At 42.6% G+C, this 16,683-nt stretch overlaps 1 protein-coding gene across 3 annotated transcripts in view; it reads left to right on the top strand.

Moving 5' to 3' along the window:
- The window catches only part of grid2 (glutamate receptor, ionotropic, delta 2), a 928,012-nt gene that overhangs the window by 679,803 nt on the left and 231,526 nt on the right, over positions 1–16,683 (top strand). For all 3 annotated transcript variants that reach the window (XR_013580586.1, XR_013580577.1, XM_078570739.1), the window contains exons 7-8: positions 3,702–3,863; positions 4,679–4,798. Coding sequence is in view for 1 of the 3 variants with exons in the window: in XM_078570739.1 (XP_078426865.1) it covers positions 3,702–3,863; positions 4,679–4,798 (282 nt within the window). In the remaining 2 variants the exon portion in view is untranslated. The remainder of the gene's footprint in view (positions 1–3,701; positions 3,864–4,678; positions 4,799–16,683) is intronic.

Genomic DNA, 16,683 nt, shown 5'->3' with positions numbered 1-16,683 from the left:
TACAGGCTGCTAGAATCATATGAAAACATGTTATAAACATATATCGTTACATATAAAGCTCAAATTTACTGATGTTTAAATATATAATGACAGACTGTAAAGAAGGGCAGATTAAATTAATTTGCTCTCCTGACAAAGAACCTTGCCCTCCAGAAGAGGACATATCAATGCGAGTTATGTCCTATTTTTTTTAAATAGACAGAAAATGGTGGAGAGTGTGCCTGTGGCTTCCACAAACGTGCTCCCTTGAGCGGTATTACCACCCAAAGCACATTTATTATGAGATCAGTCTTATTACTTTATTCCACGGATGAATTATAATGGCTATATCGAGCTATAACGTGTGACTAAATTGTCAAATGGCAATCACATGAGATGGTAGACTACACACCTGACACACATCGAGATGGCATTTGTAATTTAAAATGGATGAATAAATGAAATCCCACATTAAGTGTATGAAATTTATGCAGATTTAAAGGACATTGGTTGCAAGTCAGAAATTTTTGATGCAAACCGATTGTTGACTCAACCCTATGTGATAGTTCTGTGATTTTTTTTGTCACCCAAACTCTTTTCAGAGTTTAAACGTTTCATCAAGAACCAATTATCTCTACTTCCAAAACAGCCTTAAATCCTTTTCAGACCCCAAAAATCTGTTATTCAAACTTTGGCAACAACATGTATTCATATAACATTTTTAATTTAGTAGAACATCCCAAGCTGTTTCGCAGGAGCATTATCGAGCAAAGTTTGACGTCAGCCACATAAAGGGACATTGGGAAAAATAACCAAAAGTTGGGTCAAAGAGATAGGCATTAAGGAGCATTTAAAAGAGGAGAGGGAGTTGGAGAGATTTAAGGAGGGAGTTTCACAGCTTTGGGCCTGGGCAGCTGATGGCTGCCAACGGAGGAGCAATGAAAATTAGGTTTGTGCAAGGGGCTAAAATTGGGGGTGTGCAGAGATCTAATGGGGCTAGAGGAGAATGTAAACTGATATCAATAAGATGCACCTTTAACATGGGAAAGAGTAGCCTGTAATGGATAGTGAGGCAGCAGAAAGCTGTTGTAAACCACTGAGAGCCAGATGGAGCAAGAAAGTGCAGAAAGGAATGATGGAGAATTAGCAATGGAGCGATAAATGCATTAAACTGACTTGGAAGCTAGTGTGTGACTCTCTTTTTCAACTCTCCCAAGTAAGAGTCCATAGCTCACTGATCAACTGGGATTCCCAGCCAGAAGTGTTAAGCGTTAACATGGAACATGTTATGGACAGCTGGTTAGTGTATTGTACTGGAAATAATCTGGTTTCTTGGTCTATTATAATAATAAAAACATAGGAATCAGTTTGCTATCTCCTTGAATTTCAGTAGGTCGCAGCTATCTCATGTCACAAGGTTTACATATTGTCACTTCCTTCTATTTAACACAAGTTGTGTTTTATTAATAAAATCCTTGCCCATTCTTCATATGCTTTTCTGCAAGTTCTTTATCTGATCAGCCTCCAGGTTAAAAACCAGCAATTGTTTTGATATTAATTTTATTTTAGGAGAACAGTTATACTTGGAACAGTAACGCAAAGTACTGTGATTACTCCATGTAGCTGATAAACAGCCAAACAGCCCATCTAGAAATGATTTCCAAACCCAGATTATGAAAGATGCTATCATTTTGAAAAGATAGAACTGCTCAGATTGTCTAGCAAATTAACACGAATGCTATTAAAAAGTCACGGGTATGGAATTTAATTAGAATCACCTTATTTACTATGGAGTTTTTAAAACTGTAATAATTAGTGTGATTCTAATTAGTCTGTGACATCAATTATTCCATCATAGAAATGACTATAATGTGCACTCTTATTTTAAAAGGAATACTAAGCAGTGGGAGAGTTAATTAGATTCCACTGATCTAGATACTTTATCAGCAGCAGTAATTCCAATTAATCTTGAGCCCAGAAGAAGGATGGTAGCTATTGAGTCTCCTGTGAAAATTCAAACTGACAGCACTCACTTGGTAAGACATCCACCTGTTAATGTTACATGGAGGAAAGGTTAGATTGCTATAGTGGAGTGGACAATCCCTACTGCTCCTTCACATCAGGGTGTACTGATATTTTGGCAGTGCCGACTCTGAGCAATGAGTTGAATTTGAATTTTGAAATGCAATAGTTATATAAACGTAACCTGAGTTTTCATCAACATTGAGCAACTTCTAAGACACATTGAGCTTTTTAAAATATCCATGGCATGTAAATTGTGCAGGTCCCACAATATGCAGGCGATTCACCCTGCCAGATAAATTCTCAGGCTGAAGGGAAAAAAAATTACCCAATTTTGTTCTAATTTATTGTGATGCCTCTGGTACTGGGCCCTCATTCATGTTTTTGTTCTTTCCAGCAATTGCAACGCTCCCCTGATTGGCCTTCTCCCTTTCACCCTCCATAAAACTGAACTTAACCAAAACTCTTCTGCCTTTATCCTAATGTGCACCGAGACCCGTTCAACCCCTTGTTTACTGATCTAAATTGGCACCTGGTCCATCAATGCCTTGATTTTATTGTTTGTACCCTCATGCTCAACCCTCTTCATGGTTTCACCCCTCTCTATCTCTGTAATATTCTCCAACCCTGCAACCCACCAAGAACGTTGCACTCCTTCAACTCTGGGCCTCCTAGGTATATCCCCCAGTCCTTCACCTCCTCATTGGCAGCTGTGCCTTCAGCCATTGGGGCCTTAAACTCTGGAAATCCTTCCCCATGCCTCATTGACTCTCCAGTTCCCTCTTCTCCTTTTAAATGCTGCCTGAAACCTACCTCTTTGACCAAGCGTTTGGTCACCTGCCCTAATGTTCCCTTCCTTGGCTCTGCCTTTACCCAGTTTTGTTATTCCCAGACTCAACAATTTCAATACCCTCCTGACTGGCTTATTTTATAAAAGCACACCTTTGAACCTCATTCATGACTGTCTAAATTTTTCCATAAATTATAGCCCCAGCACACACATTCCAATATACAGTTTGAGTTTGCAATATAATTCACCCATGATACCTTGCTAATGTCACTGGATAGTAATCCAGAGACCCAGGCTAATGCTCTGGGGACATGGGTTCAAATCCCATCATGGCAGCTGGTAGAACTTAAACTCATGTAATAAAAAAAAGGGAATAAAAAGCTAGCCTCAGTAATGGTGACCACAACGCAAACATCAATTGATGTAAAAATCCAACTGGTTCGCTAGTGTCAAAATCTGCCTTCCTTACCTGGTCTGGCCTACATGTGACTCCAGACCCCACAGCCATGTGGTTGACTTGTAACCACCCTCTGAAATGGCCTAGCAAGTCACTCAGCTCAAAGACAATTGGGGATGGTCAGCAAATGCTGGCCTTGCCGGCAATGCCCACATTCCATGAAAGAGTAAAAGGTGCTGAGTTTCTGTAATTTTCTGGATTTTTTGCTCCGTTTGGCATAGTGCTTTCTGCTTTCTAACTTAATTCAATTTCCTATTCATATACAAATTGTGGCTCTCAGTATTACTGACTTGGCACACTGCCCCAATTACCTTTGAACGCTCCTGCACTGATCAGCCATGAATGGCTGAGATCATTATCTGGACTTGTGTTTTTTTTGTGTTCTTTGAATATATCATGTAATTTTTGCCTTGATTCGCAAAATGTTAACACTGAGGCTTGGAACATGCACAGATCACCAATCTCTACATATATGACACCGTGGTGCTTCTGGCACATGCTTTTCACAAGAAGCTGGAGGATCGGAAATGGCACAGTATGGCCAGCTTGACGTGCATCAGGAAGAACTCAAAGCCTTGGCAAGGTGGACACTCAATGTTAGAGACTATCAAGAAGGTAATATCAGATGCTGCACCGAAGCAGTCATTTATTTGTGCTTTTTTGATGTTCAATGCAAAAGATTAACAAAATATCAACGATAAAGTACCCGATGATGACACATCCCATTTATATGATGCCCCATATAAATATATTTTATCATAAGTATGGGGGGGTTTTGATAGAATAAATATTGAGAACTTGTTTCCACTAGTGGGAGGGTCGGTAGCCGGAGGACACAGGCTTAGGGTTATTGACAAAAGGACCAGAGGTGAGATGAGGAAAAACATTTTTATGCAGTAAGTTTTTATGGTTTGGATTATACTACTTGGAAGCAGATTCAATTGTAGCTTTCTTTAGAAAATTGGGGGAAGAGGGAAAATTTTCAGGACTATGGGGCAAGTACAGGGACTGGGAATAACTGAACAGCTCTTTCAATGGTCTGTCACAAGCAAGATGGGTCGAATGGCCTGCTTCTGGGCTGTATGATACTATGAAGTGGAAACCCAAGTCAGGTTACAGCCTAAATGATAATGAAGTAACTCAACATTAAGTCTGTTTTGACTGAAAATAAATGTCAGAACATTTCATCAAAGGCAGTCTGCCCCATATGTTGTGGAGGCTTCTACTCCAGTCCAACTCATCAGAGCATGAGTACAAGATTTCATTCAGTTCTATAACAACATTGAAAGATGTAGACTGGGTTCAGGTAGATATACATGCGCGTGGCCTTTGATTTGATATATAGACATAGATCATATCATTATAGATTTGATCAAATGATGTATCGTCTGCATATGTAAACCTTGACTGGTAAATTACATTTTTCCCAGGGTGCAGTAAATGGGATGACTGGGCTCCTGCAATTTAAAGATCATGGCGGAAATCCAAATGTGCAATTTGAAATTCTGGGTACGAACTATGGCGAGGACTTGGGGAGAGGGATTCGGAAAGTAAGTGAGCTGCTATTAGTAAACGTTATACATTTGAAAATTGTTTCATTTTGATTTCAATGTCAAAAATCCATGTGTGTGTGAGATTTATTTTTTACATTTATAATTTTGTCCTAACTTTTAGGGATATTAGTAATGATAATAACAGCGACTTGCATTTATACAGCCTCTTGAGCGCTCTCCAATTTTGTCAAACAAAATTTTATACTGAGCCACATAAAGAGATATTAAGCCAGCTGGCCAAAAGTTTGATCAAACGTGAAGGTTTTTATGAGGAAGAAAAGAGAGGTAGAGAGATGGAAAGATTTAGGAAGGGAATTCCAGATCTCACAGCTAGGCAGTTGAAAGAATGTTTGAAAGAATGGTCATGCAATTAAAATCAGGGATAGGCAAAAAGCCAGAACTGGAGGAGCTGAGAGACCTCCGAGGGTTGTGGGGCTGGAGGAGATGACAGTACTAGGGAAGGGGAAAGGCCATGAAGTGGCCTGAATGCAAGAATGAGAATTTTTGAACTGAGGGAATGCCAATCTGGGAGCTCATGCTAGTCAGTGAGCACAGGGGTGATGAGATGTTGCCATATCAGGCTTGCTGTTTCAGCATTAGGCAGTCCCAGGTTTGCTATAGCTCAGTCAGACACAGAGTAAAATACTCCTAAAACTGACACAAACTTTGAATATTGCAACAGGAGTGCACATTTTTCCACGTCCACCATACACTTAGCATCTTTATTGCTTCCCTAAGCTCGATTGTCAACTGCAGACCAAATTGTCAGCAGTTTGATGAATGAGTGGGGAAAATAGGAAATACCATGCCAATTGGCAACTCCGTTGGCCCTTTCCAAATGAACATCCTTTATGCACCGTACTATGAATATAAAAGGAGGCACTCAATCCCATCAGCTTGCTGAGCTGTCAAAGTTGGAAAGGAGATCATTAAAGCACCATATCTGGTCATTACCACATAGCTGTTTGTAGAAGTTTGCTGTGCACAGGACTGGCTGTTGTGTTTCTGACATTACAACAGTGACTGGCCTTCGCAACTACTTCTTTTGTTTTCAAGCACTTTGGGACAACCTGAGGTCACGAAAGGTGATGTTTAAATACAAGTGTTTTTTTTTAAAGAAAATCTAATTTAAAAATGTTCCCCATACTATTATGTTATGTTCCTTTAAACAATAACTTTACTTTTCAGCCAATTTGAAGTGTTACTAAATGGAAGTGTAGGCCTGCCTGGAGCAACCTATTCTGCTCTTATTAACCTTATGACCCATTACCACTGACTTCATTTGAAACCTAGTTTAGTACTTGTTGGTGAAGATTGTGACAGCGCAGCTAAAATGATAGATTGCTTCCCAGATCTAATTCAAATCTTCTGTGACTCTGACCTGTATGGGCAAAGGTGGCACTCAGCAGAATACTGTGGTACAGCATACAAAAGAATAAAACCAATTAAGCCTCCTGTGCTCAAGTTGCAGAGTCAATGGTTGCTCAAGAGCGGAAGAAGTCAAGCTATTTGGGCGAACGTTTTCTTCGACTTTTGAATGCTAAGAGAGAGAGTTTCTGCAGGGCTTCTCCCAATCTCCCACCATGATTTATTCTGCTGTTCATTGTATAGCAATATTACTTGAGTACATATAAATATTTATTAAAACTGTGGCAAGTTTGTGTTAGGAGGTGCATGCTTGTGATGTTTCACTCTGTAAATAAATGTAAGACTGAGTAAAGATTGGCTCCAGTTCTACCCTGCACCAGCTGGCATTCCGGAATAGCACAGCCATCATTTCTCTGGGGATTCTTCCAATCTTGTGCCCAGAGATCCCTTTGGAAATACCAGGCACAAATGAGTGAGGGTGGATCACATTTGAACCTGACAGAGGAATTGACGGATGAAGGAAGACCAAGACCATCCTAGTAATCTCATGGTACAATGATAATGGAATTGTTGACTAAGCATAGCAATCATTCAATTAATCTACAATAGATCCAGACAAGAAAAATCCCCCAGTGATGCAGAGCTTTGCGAAGCATAGATTCAAATTCATCTAAGGCATGCTTGACTTACCACATATCCTAAATTCTTATTTTCTGAAAGAAATCTAAGTCGCATTTAAAATGCACCAACTCTGTTTCCGCTGCCTCTGTAGGAAGCCTGTTCCATAGCTTGATCACTCGTTCACTCAAGTAATACCTCAATGTTAACCTCCCATAATAGGCAGGAGAGGATTCAGGATGGGCAGTTAGAGTTAAAAATAGGGATTGTGACACCAACCTGCTGCGCACACACACACACACACACTTTTGTTTTGGAAAAATATGCTTTATTCATAAAATATCTGAAAGAACATTACAAAACATTTCTAAATGGCCATCACAAAAAGTGCAATCAGATTCAACTTTTACACCTCGATCACGAGGTGCTTCAACACAATCAATGAATATTACAGTCATTTCAATATGGTCATTACAGACAGTCAGACAGTGCAATGGTATTGGAGTTATCCACATACATCATGTTGCACTCTGAGGTGCTTCAATACAATTATAATACATTTAGTATTCACTACATATATTCATTGTGAGTCGTACAGCCCGAGGGGCCTATACAATTCCCAGCCCCTCGGTGCACTATGACAGAAAGGTCTCGCTCAAGCCTGCCCCGCCACTCAATAAGATCATGGCTGATCTGCCCCAGGCCTCAACTCCTCTTTCGTGCCAGCTCCTCATTAGCCCTCAATTCCCAGATATTTCAAAAATCTACCTCCTTTTCACACACACACACTCACTGCCTTTCTTACCACACTGAATATTGAGGCATCAGAATCTCCCTCCTAGGAAAGACGGAGTGGTTCACTAACACAGTTAAATCAGTCTCCCCTGGTGTAATTAGGAGCCTGATTTAAATATTAAAATTGCTGCATGTGTTTTGGGAAACCCAGCAGTGAAAGGAAGGTGGAGGGGAGCTGCCAACTCTACAAGATAAGTATCTCTTCCAGCCCTTCTTGTGGGCCAAGAGAAGCAGGAGTGTCCCCCCCACCCAAATGATCTGCTAAGCTTCCTATATTATGCAGTGACTACACATATAAAGTACCTCATTGGCTGTAGATAATTGAACTTTGTTCAGCACGAGTTGCAGTGGGGTGTAATTTGCAGAACAGCTGCCAGCAGGTTGGAAGCTTGATTAATGTTGGTGAAAAGTAATAATATATAATGGACATTCGATTCCCAGCCAACTCCAGTGAATGTTGAATTTCACTCACTACAGGCTAAATTTTACATGCCCCCAGTAGGCATGTTTCCCATGGGGGGCACGTAAAATGGGGTGGGCGCCCATCCCACCACTTTGCCACACACCCCGGAGCTCACCTTCATAATACAGGGGCACGAGCGGGCACCGAAATCAGCAGCCCGCCCGCCATATTAAAATGACCAGTTAAGGGTCAAATAGGCTTGTTATCAAAGGGAGATTTACAAAAATGTTGCTAGGGCTTGAAAATTGCAGCTATGAGGCGAGATTGGATAGGCTAGGGTTGTTTTCCTTAGAACAGAGGAGGTTGAGGTGTGCCCTAATTGAGGTGTACAAAATTATGAGGGGCCAAGATAAGGTAGACAGGAAAGACCTATTTCCCCTAGCGGAGGGATCAATTACCAGGGGGCATAGATTAAAGGTGATTGATAGAAGGATTAGAAGGGACATGAGGGTAAACTTTTTCACCCAGAGGGTGGTGGGTGTCTGGAATTCACTGCTTAAGTTGATGGTTGGGACTGAAATGCTCAGTTCAGTTAAAAGGTACCTGGATCTGAAGTGCTGTAATCTCCAAGGCTACAGACCAAGTGCTGGAAAGTGGGATTAAAATGGGTGGCTAGTTTATTTTTTCCCTTTTTGGCTGGCACAGACATGAAAGGCTGAATGGCCTCTTTCTGGGCCGTAACTTTACTATGGTTCCACCGAACACTCCCAAAGCCTCCAGGCCCAAGAACTTGGACTTACTTGCTCCACAGATCCTCGGGCTTGGACTCCACTCTTCAGTTGCAGTCCCGGCAGCCGCCATTGACGCCGTCCTGGGATTGATGGAGCTGCCGGCCAATCGGATTGGCCGGCAGCTCCAGAGGGCGCGACCTCCGCCCAAATGTGGGGTGGAAGCCCACCTGGATAATGAGCCCCAGAGCGTTTTTATTGCTGTGAGGCTGCTCAGTGTGGAGTCTGTCGGCTTCATGCTGACATGGTGTCCGGGCATGGGGCGTGCCATCCACCCCTCCCCACCTCCCCCCCACCCCGTATTATTCAGCCCTAAAGCGCTAATAAAATGTCAGAGAAAGGAATTTGATACAAACGTTATTGAATATTCAGGTAATGACAACAATTACAACTGTAGTGGCAATACATCGCTTGAGATGGCAGGGGTAGAGCTGGATATGCATTGCGCCCATTTCTTTGGGATGCCAATTTAGCAGTCAGCACCTAATCTGTGCAGTCATTGGTGCTACTTGTTAAGTTTGTGGATACCCTTTTGACGTTCCAGTCAGGTGACTAAAACTGGCATTTGGTTCTCTAAATATGTAAATTAGGAACCAAGAAGAAAATGGTTGCCAACTCTCAACAAAAATAAGTATTCTTCAAAAAGAAAATCCTCCGTGTTGAGTTGCAATCGTTCACCTACATGCCACACTGTCTAAGGTCGGTATCCTGAGTTTGGCAACCAAACTCATGACCCCAAAATAGGACCACAGGACTCCCCCTGTGGAAAGGTAAGTTGTTATTAACTTGCATGTCTTACTGAAGAGCAGCAGTCGTCCTGTCATCCCTACATCAAATTTGCGAGTGTCTGGCAGGTACTGCTCGCAAACCCCACCCCCTGCCCTCGACCCCCCCTTTCCAATTTATAAAGCTGCTTCCATGATCTCAGGACGTCCCATCTGATCGAGTACTTTACTCATCTGAAGTGTATTCGCTGTTGTGATGTGGATGCTCAGTCATTGAGCATGCCAAAGACCGAGAGTGATAGATTTTGAGACTCCAGAGAGTCTCAAGGGAGTTGGGGATCAAGGGAGTTGGGGATCCAGCGGGAAAGCGGATTTGACGTCGAGGGTCACCATGAATGATGAAGCAGGCTTGAGGGGTTGTATGGCTCACTCCTGCTCCTATTTCTCATGTCCTTGTGTTCTTAGGTGGAAAACACAGCAGCCAATTTGCACACAGCAAACTCCCACAAATATCAATGAGGTACTTGGCCAGATTGCGTGTCTTCTTGATGATGATGGTTGAAGGAGAAATATCGACCAGGATTCCTGGAAGAATTCGATAGCTCTTCTTCGAATAATGCCCTGGGATCTTTAGATTTGCTGGAAATCTGAACCGATAACTTCTCTTTCTACAGTGAGTTTAACGGACAATTAAAGTGAAAATTCAGCAAGTTCTTAAAAAAAAACCAAAGAGGCTGAGGGCGAGACCCTGTGGGCAGAATTTTTCTCTCATCGGGCGGGCGCGTGCCCAACCTGATCGAAGGAAAAATGACGCACGATGACATTGGGCAAGCGTCCCGACGTCATCGCGCAATCGCGCGATATTTTGGTCGGCGGGCGCGCACGGGAATCACAGCGCGCCCGCCGACAATGAAGTGGCCTATCAAGGCCTTTAATCAATTAATTGAGTCGAATTTTTCGCTGCCCGTGCAACCGTTCGGTTGGCGGGCGGGCAAAAAGGCCAAGCGGCCTTTGCATTTTTTGGCGAAACCTCATCCACGGGCGGGATGAGGTTTCGACCAATGATTTAAAACAAAGACAATCTTTTTTACTCTCCTGTTTAACATGTCCCTGCTCCTGTGACATGATTTTTAATATCTTTATTTTTATGGTCAAAAAGCCCCAGTTCCCTGTACCTCAGGCAGCTTTTACTGCGCGAACCTTAGCGCTCACACTCCTCCCGCTCCCCCCCGCCCCAGCAGCGCTGCAGCGCACATTCCACACCGGCTGGCCATTCATTGGTTAGCCAGCGTGAAATCGTGGTCGGGGCCTGATCGCGGGCGGCAGTCCGCTTCACAACCGCTCCTGGGCCTCCCCACCGCGCCCGCCCACCGAGGGCAAGGTTCTGCCCTGTGTGAGTGAGGCAAATGGCTAAGCGGTGTAAATCAACACGCAACTTCTGGAGATCCACACCTCACACACTATCTCTGAATCTTTTGAATTTGCTGGCTGATTTGCTGATTAATAACGTTGTTCCATTATTTTTCCAGCAAATTCCAGCCCAGTGTAGCCTCCTTCAAACATCCGAGGTGCATAGATTTCTGCATCTACGTTTGCAGTTATACACTGGAGGATGTGTGCTGTTGCTTTGAGCCACATTTTAAATTGTAAGCGTGTTTTTTAAGGCCACAATCAGTCATGGATGTATTTTAAGCTCAACACCCTGTCAATACAAAAGGGAGATGAATATAGTCATTTGTGGAGAGCATTAATGCTCATTACAAGCCGCAAGGTATTGAGGCCGTAATGGTTAAATACAATGATGTTCCTATTACTGTATTAGCAATCTCTTCAAGGATAATGATAGGGAGCCTGCAGCGAGGAACTCAGCGCTGAATGAGCTGATGATCAAGCCAAAAACTGGGAATCATAAAAGTGGAAACTGAAAACATTGAATACCAGGGGAAAGCCTTGAAAGTTAGAGGACACACAATCCCTGGATCTTGTGTGATTTGTGTTATAGATCGAGCTCCAGATTTCATTAAGATCAAAAATGTTGGGTTGAAACCAATCCCTGTGCACTTCATGCTTACAGTACGATTCTTCCACACTATAACACCTTCAGCGCCACTGAATCTCAGCAGTAAAGTGTGGTTATATATAAATAAATCAACACTGTGCTTCATGTTAGAAAACCTTCTTAAAGTTGCAGAATGGAGTCACAAACTAGATAAAGAAGTCACTATATTTTCCTACAGAGACTCTCCAGCGAATTGGCTTAAATGTGCAATTGGTAGCTTTCTTCTCTTTGCCTCCAAGAATCGGGGAGTGTAGTGGTCAATGGCTTAATTATTCTGTGTTTGATTATGTGAGTCTGGTAACTGATCTATGCTCACTGTGCTTAATCATTTAAGTATCCTTAGTGTGTGGACCCAGGGCAGAGTAAACAGACATCACAGAACGTATTGGAAGCTGAGCTGTAAGCATTGGGTGCAGGCATTTTGCGATTGCAGAGATATTTCAAAATTCTTGTAAATAGGCCTGTTGCACACTTAGAAACTAGTGTCATCTCTACATTGCTCTGAGATATATAAAATATACTAGTGTCATCTCTACATTGCTCTGAGATATATAAAATATACTAGTGTCATCTCTACATTGCTCTGAGATATATAAAATATACTAGTGTCATCTCTACATTGCTCTGAGATATATAAAATATACAACAGGGAGGGCAGGGGAGGGAATAATTTTTATTTTGGGTAAAGGAGGGAAGCCCGCATTCCCCCCCTCCCCACGCCCACTCTGTTTTACCACTGTCCAATTAACTGAACAAGAAAGGGAAAAAAGGGGGGGCAGGAGTGGTGGGGAGGGACATATAACAGGCTGACAAATTTTCACTGCCAATTTTCCTCTAAAAATAGGCCTGGGAGTTTTGGTCTTCATGTAGCTAAGGGTACTTGAGCAGGCCGTGTTTGCACTGAGGGCCCGATATGGAAAATGGGTTCCATTCTCTTGACTTTACATCCCTTGCCCTGACGTACAACTGAACAGAAGCAAATTGCATTTAAATATCTCCAATCATGACTTCAGGACATCTGAAAGCACTTCACAGCCAACGAAATATATTTGTTGCTGTTAGGTAGGATCCATAGCAGTCAATTTGACTGCAGCAAGCTCCCACCAACGCAATGAGATAATGACCAGATAACCTGTTGTTGAGAGATAAATATTGCAGGATAACTTCCCTGCTCTTCTTTGAACTCGTGCCATGAGATATTTTACTTGAGGGGGCAGATGTGGACCTGATTTAATGTCTCATCGCCGACAGTGCAGCAATCCCTTAGTACTGCACTGGAGTGTCAGCCTGGGGTCTTGAACCCCCACATTATTCGGGGTCAGGGGCAGGACTGCCACCAACTGCGTCGTGCCTGACATCTGTTACCTACCATTTTGTAGGGGTATTCAGTCCCCTTACCCATTATGTGTTTGTGGGGAGGAGTGACAGGAGGGTATAGGTGGCCTGAGACAGAATTTCTTCATACTGGGTGTAATGACACACTCGAGCAGCTTCCTAATACTGTAATACTCACTCCTATTGCTACAACAGGTACCCACAATGCACCTATAAAGGAGCTGGCTTAATAACTAGAACTAAGCAACATCCATTCCACCTCAGACACTATGAGATTCCCTGAGACTGTACTCTGATGCCAGTCATGATACTTACCAAAGGCCCATGCACATCCAGTTGCCTTAAGTTTTAAACATTTTCTCTAACCTTGCTTCATTTCTTCTGCATCGCTCCTCCCACTCATCTCTGCCTTTCTTACCTCCAGGGTCAAGTCCTGTCTGGCTTCCCGTCTTCTGCCCTAGATAAACCTGGGCTCACCCCAAATCCTGCTGCCCATATGTAAACACGCATCATTGTTTTCAAATCCCTCCATGACCTCATCCACATCTGTGATCCCGTAACCTCCTCCAGCCCTACAACCACCTGAGATCTCTGCACTCCTCCATTTCTGGCTTCTTGCATATTCCATCCGCAAAAACGCCTTCAGTTGCCTCGACCCTGAGCTCTGGAATTCCGTTCGCCAACATTCCGGTGAAGTGCCTTGAGATATTTTACTATGTCGAAGATGCTAAATAAATCCATGTTGTTGTTGAGTTGGAGCAGGTTCTGAATATCAGGTTTTATTTCACTGAAGAAAGGTTGTTTCTTTAAAAAAAGAAGTCAGATGAGAGCCCAGAGTCAGTCTTGGTTGCCATGGTCACACCAATGCTGCAACCAGGCAAGATCCGATGCATTTTTATCTCTTGAAGGTTTACAGCGCGTGGACAAGTAAATTCATTCGCAACACATGAGGGGCTGAGAATTGATTAGACAATGGTTTCAGGGAATCCTTAAAGACAAATCTTCTTTTTCACTTTGGTCTGGAAGAGACAGCCCTGCATGAAATCAATAAAAATTAACATTTTTTAAACTTACCTCAAGGTGGTTGGTGTCCTGATGAGAATGTCAGCTTGCTCTCACTTTTAAAGCTAAGTGATGAAAAATCTTTATTTGACTCCAAGGTCCCTTCGACTCCCACTGGTGTCCAGTGGGTCAGCCCTCCACAGGAATCTAACAACCACAGCAAACCCAGTTGGGAAGCCAATCAACATATGACAAGATTTCCCCTCCGAAAGTTGTTTATTTTTACTTTAAGCTACACCCAGGCTGCCTATTTTCTGACCAGTGCTCGAGGTACCGCAATGACAGGGCTCTTTTCGAAGCATTCCAATAAAAGAGTAAAAAGGAAAAAAAAGCTTGCATTTCTACATAGCTCCCCTCATGACACCCCAAAGCACTTTACAAGCCAAAGCCAAGAAATACTTTTTTTTTTAATGCGGTCGATGTTGGAATGTAGGAAAGGAGGAAGTCAGTTTGTGCATGGTCCCATCAGCAGCAATGAGATAATGACCAGCTAATCTGATTTTATAATGTTAGTTGAGGGATAAATATTAACCAGGGAGAAACTGCCTGCCTTTCTTCGAAACATAGTGCCATGGGATCTTGTGCGTCCCCCTGAGGGAGGCAAGATGGCCTCGGTTTAATGTCTCATCTGAAACTGGCACCTCCCAAGAGTGCAGCGGTCCCTCAGGACTGCAGTGTCAGGCCAGATTTTACTCAAGTCTCTGGGGTGCGAATTGAATCCACAAGCCTCTCAGCCAAGGTTGACACCTTAGCGATGTGATTGCCGTGGGCTCTCACAAATCTTCGTCCACTGTGAGCCAAACCGGTGCAGCACATTTCACAGTTGGCCTACCTTTCTGCGGCAGAGGCTAAATAATCATAAAAAGCCATCTTTAAAAAGGCTAGAGGTTATCCCCGACTGAAACAGAAACACTAACAGCTAGTCATAAAAATACACCATCTTTGAATTATTTTTAAAAATCTATATGTGAAAAATTATACCTAATAACATCAGGGCAAGGATATATTGAAGTCCTGAAAACATAATTAATACAATTTGACCTGCCAAGTGCAAAATTTCTCATCAACAAAAAGAATTACTTTAGCGCAGTTACTGCTGACCCATACTTTCTGAATGGCCTATTTGTTCAGTTATGTTTAATTAGAACCAAAGAATCTTATAGCACAGAAAAGGCCATTTGGTCCCATGTGCCTGTGCTAGCCCTTTGAAAGTTCTGCCCAGTTTAACCCCACTTTCCAGCCTTTTCCTCGCAACCTTGCAAATTGTTTCCCTTCAAATACGTAAATCTGTGTCATTGCATTTGGATCAGATGCGTAATATATCACCTACCTCTCGCTGAATTCCCATTGCAAAATGATATAACAAATGTCAGCACAGATTACTGGAGACAGTCCAGTTCTAGCAAAAAGTCATTGCAAAACATGTTCTGCAAAGCTACAAGAAGAGGTTTCAATAACTTGCATTTTTCTTTCTTTCCTTTCTTTTTTTATATTTATATAGCACCTTTAATATAGCATCAAAACATCGTAAGGCACTCAACAAGGGCTTGGTCATGAGAAATTTGACACCGAGCCACATGTGATATTAGGACAGGTGACCAAAAGCTTGGTCAAAAGAGGTAGGTTTTAAGGAGCATCTTGAAGGAGGAGGGAGATGTAGAGAGGTTAAGGAAGTAAATTCCAGAGCATGGGATTGGAGGCGTGGAAGGCACGGCCACCAAAGGTGGATTAAAATTCAGGATGCACACAATCCCAGAATTAGAGGAGTGTAGGGCTGGAGAAGGTTACAGAGATGGGTAGGGGTGAGGTTATGGAGGGATTTGAATACCAGGATGGGGATCTTAAAATTGAGGTGTTGATGGACTGGGAAGCAGAGTACATCAGCAAGCACATGGGTGATGGGTGAATGGGGCTTGATGCGAGTTAGCATACCAGCAAGAACGGCTCCCAGAAAAATTTCAGGCTTCAAAGCGTTTATTGCAGTAACTGAGCAAAGAAAAATGAGCTGATCAAGGAAGATACAAGAGGTTTTCTGAACCTAACTGTCTCGGAGTTAAAAAGAGTCTGGCCACGGACCTGCTTTCGAGCAACTTATCAGCAACTAACAGTAAACAATGAGCTGTTTCTGTGTGGCAATTCCACACCTGCAAGTATGGAAATCCATCTTTCCATTCATTGGGAAGATAAATTATATATAGCTTCTACCATATCTACTAATGAAAATGTCAGAAGTGGAGTATTTAAACCAAAACGAGTTCTGATGGACTAATTTTCTCACAAAATGCTTTGCCCATGCTTCAGTGATCTAATACATGCTGCAGCATATAATTACACCACTCGAAATGATCCCTGGCCATCGCAGGAAATCAGAATGAATTACAATGTGATTGTCGTTTAGAGAACTCATTTTGCTCTTCTTAGATTGATTTTCTTCTTTCTCGGTGGACGAGACAATTCGACAAAATGTCTGTCAGTGCGACAGTTCCATGTTTCTTCCCCTCGTTTTTATTTCATTGCTTGGTAGTTTTGACACGTGTGTAGCACCAGAGTAGCCATGTTTTACTTTCAGGCTTATTTTTTTGGACTTCAGTAGAATTCGCAGAATTCACCAAATGGCGACCACTTAATCCAATGTTGCTCCGGATAGGCCTCCTCCCACCCGACCTCACTGAACCATATTTATTTCTAAAAAACACACCAGAAACATGTACTGAAGGTCTGGCAGCTCA

Source organism: Cetorhinus maximus, chromosome 1, assembly GCF_964194155.1.
Source record: "Cetorhinus maximus chromosome 1, sCetMax3.hap1.1, whole genome shotgun sequence".
Taxonomy (NCBI): Eukaryota; Metazoa; Chordata; class Chondrichthyes; order Lamniformes; family Cetorhinidae; genus Cetorhinus; species Cetorhinus maximus.
The sequence above is the reverse complement of the archived record's forward strand: the minus strand, read 5'-3'. Positions and strand labels throughout refer to the sequence as shown.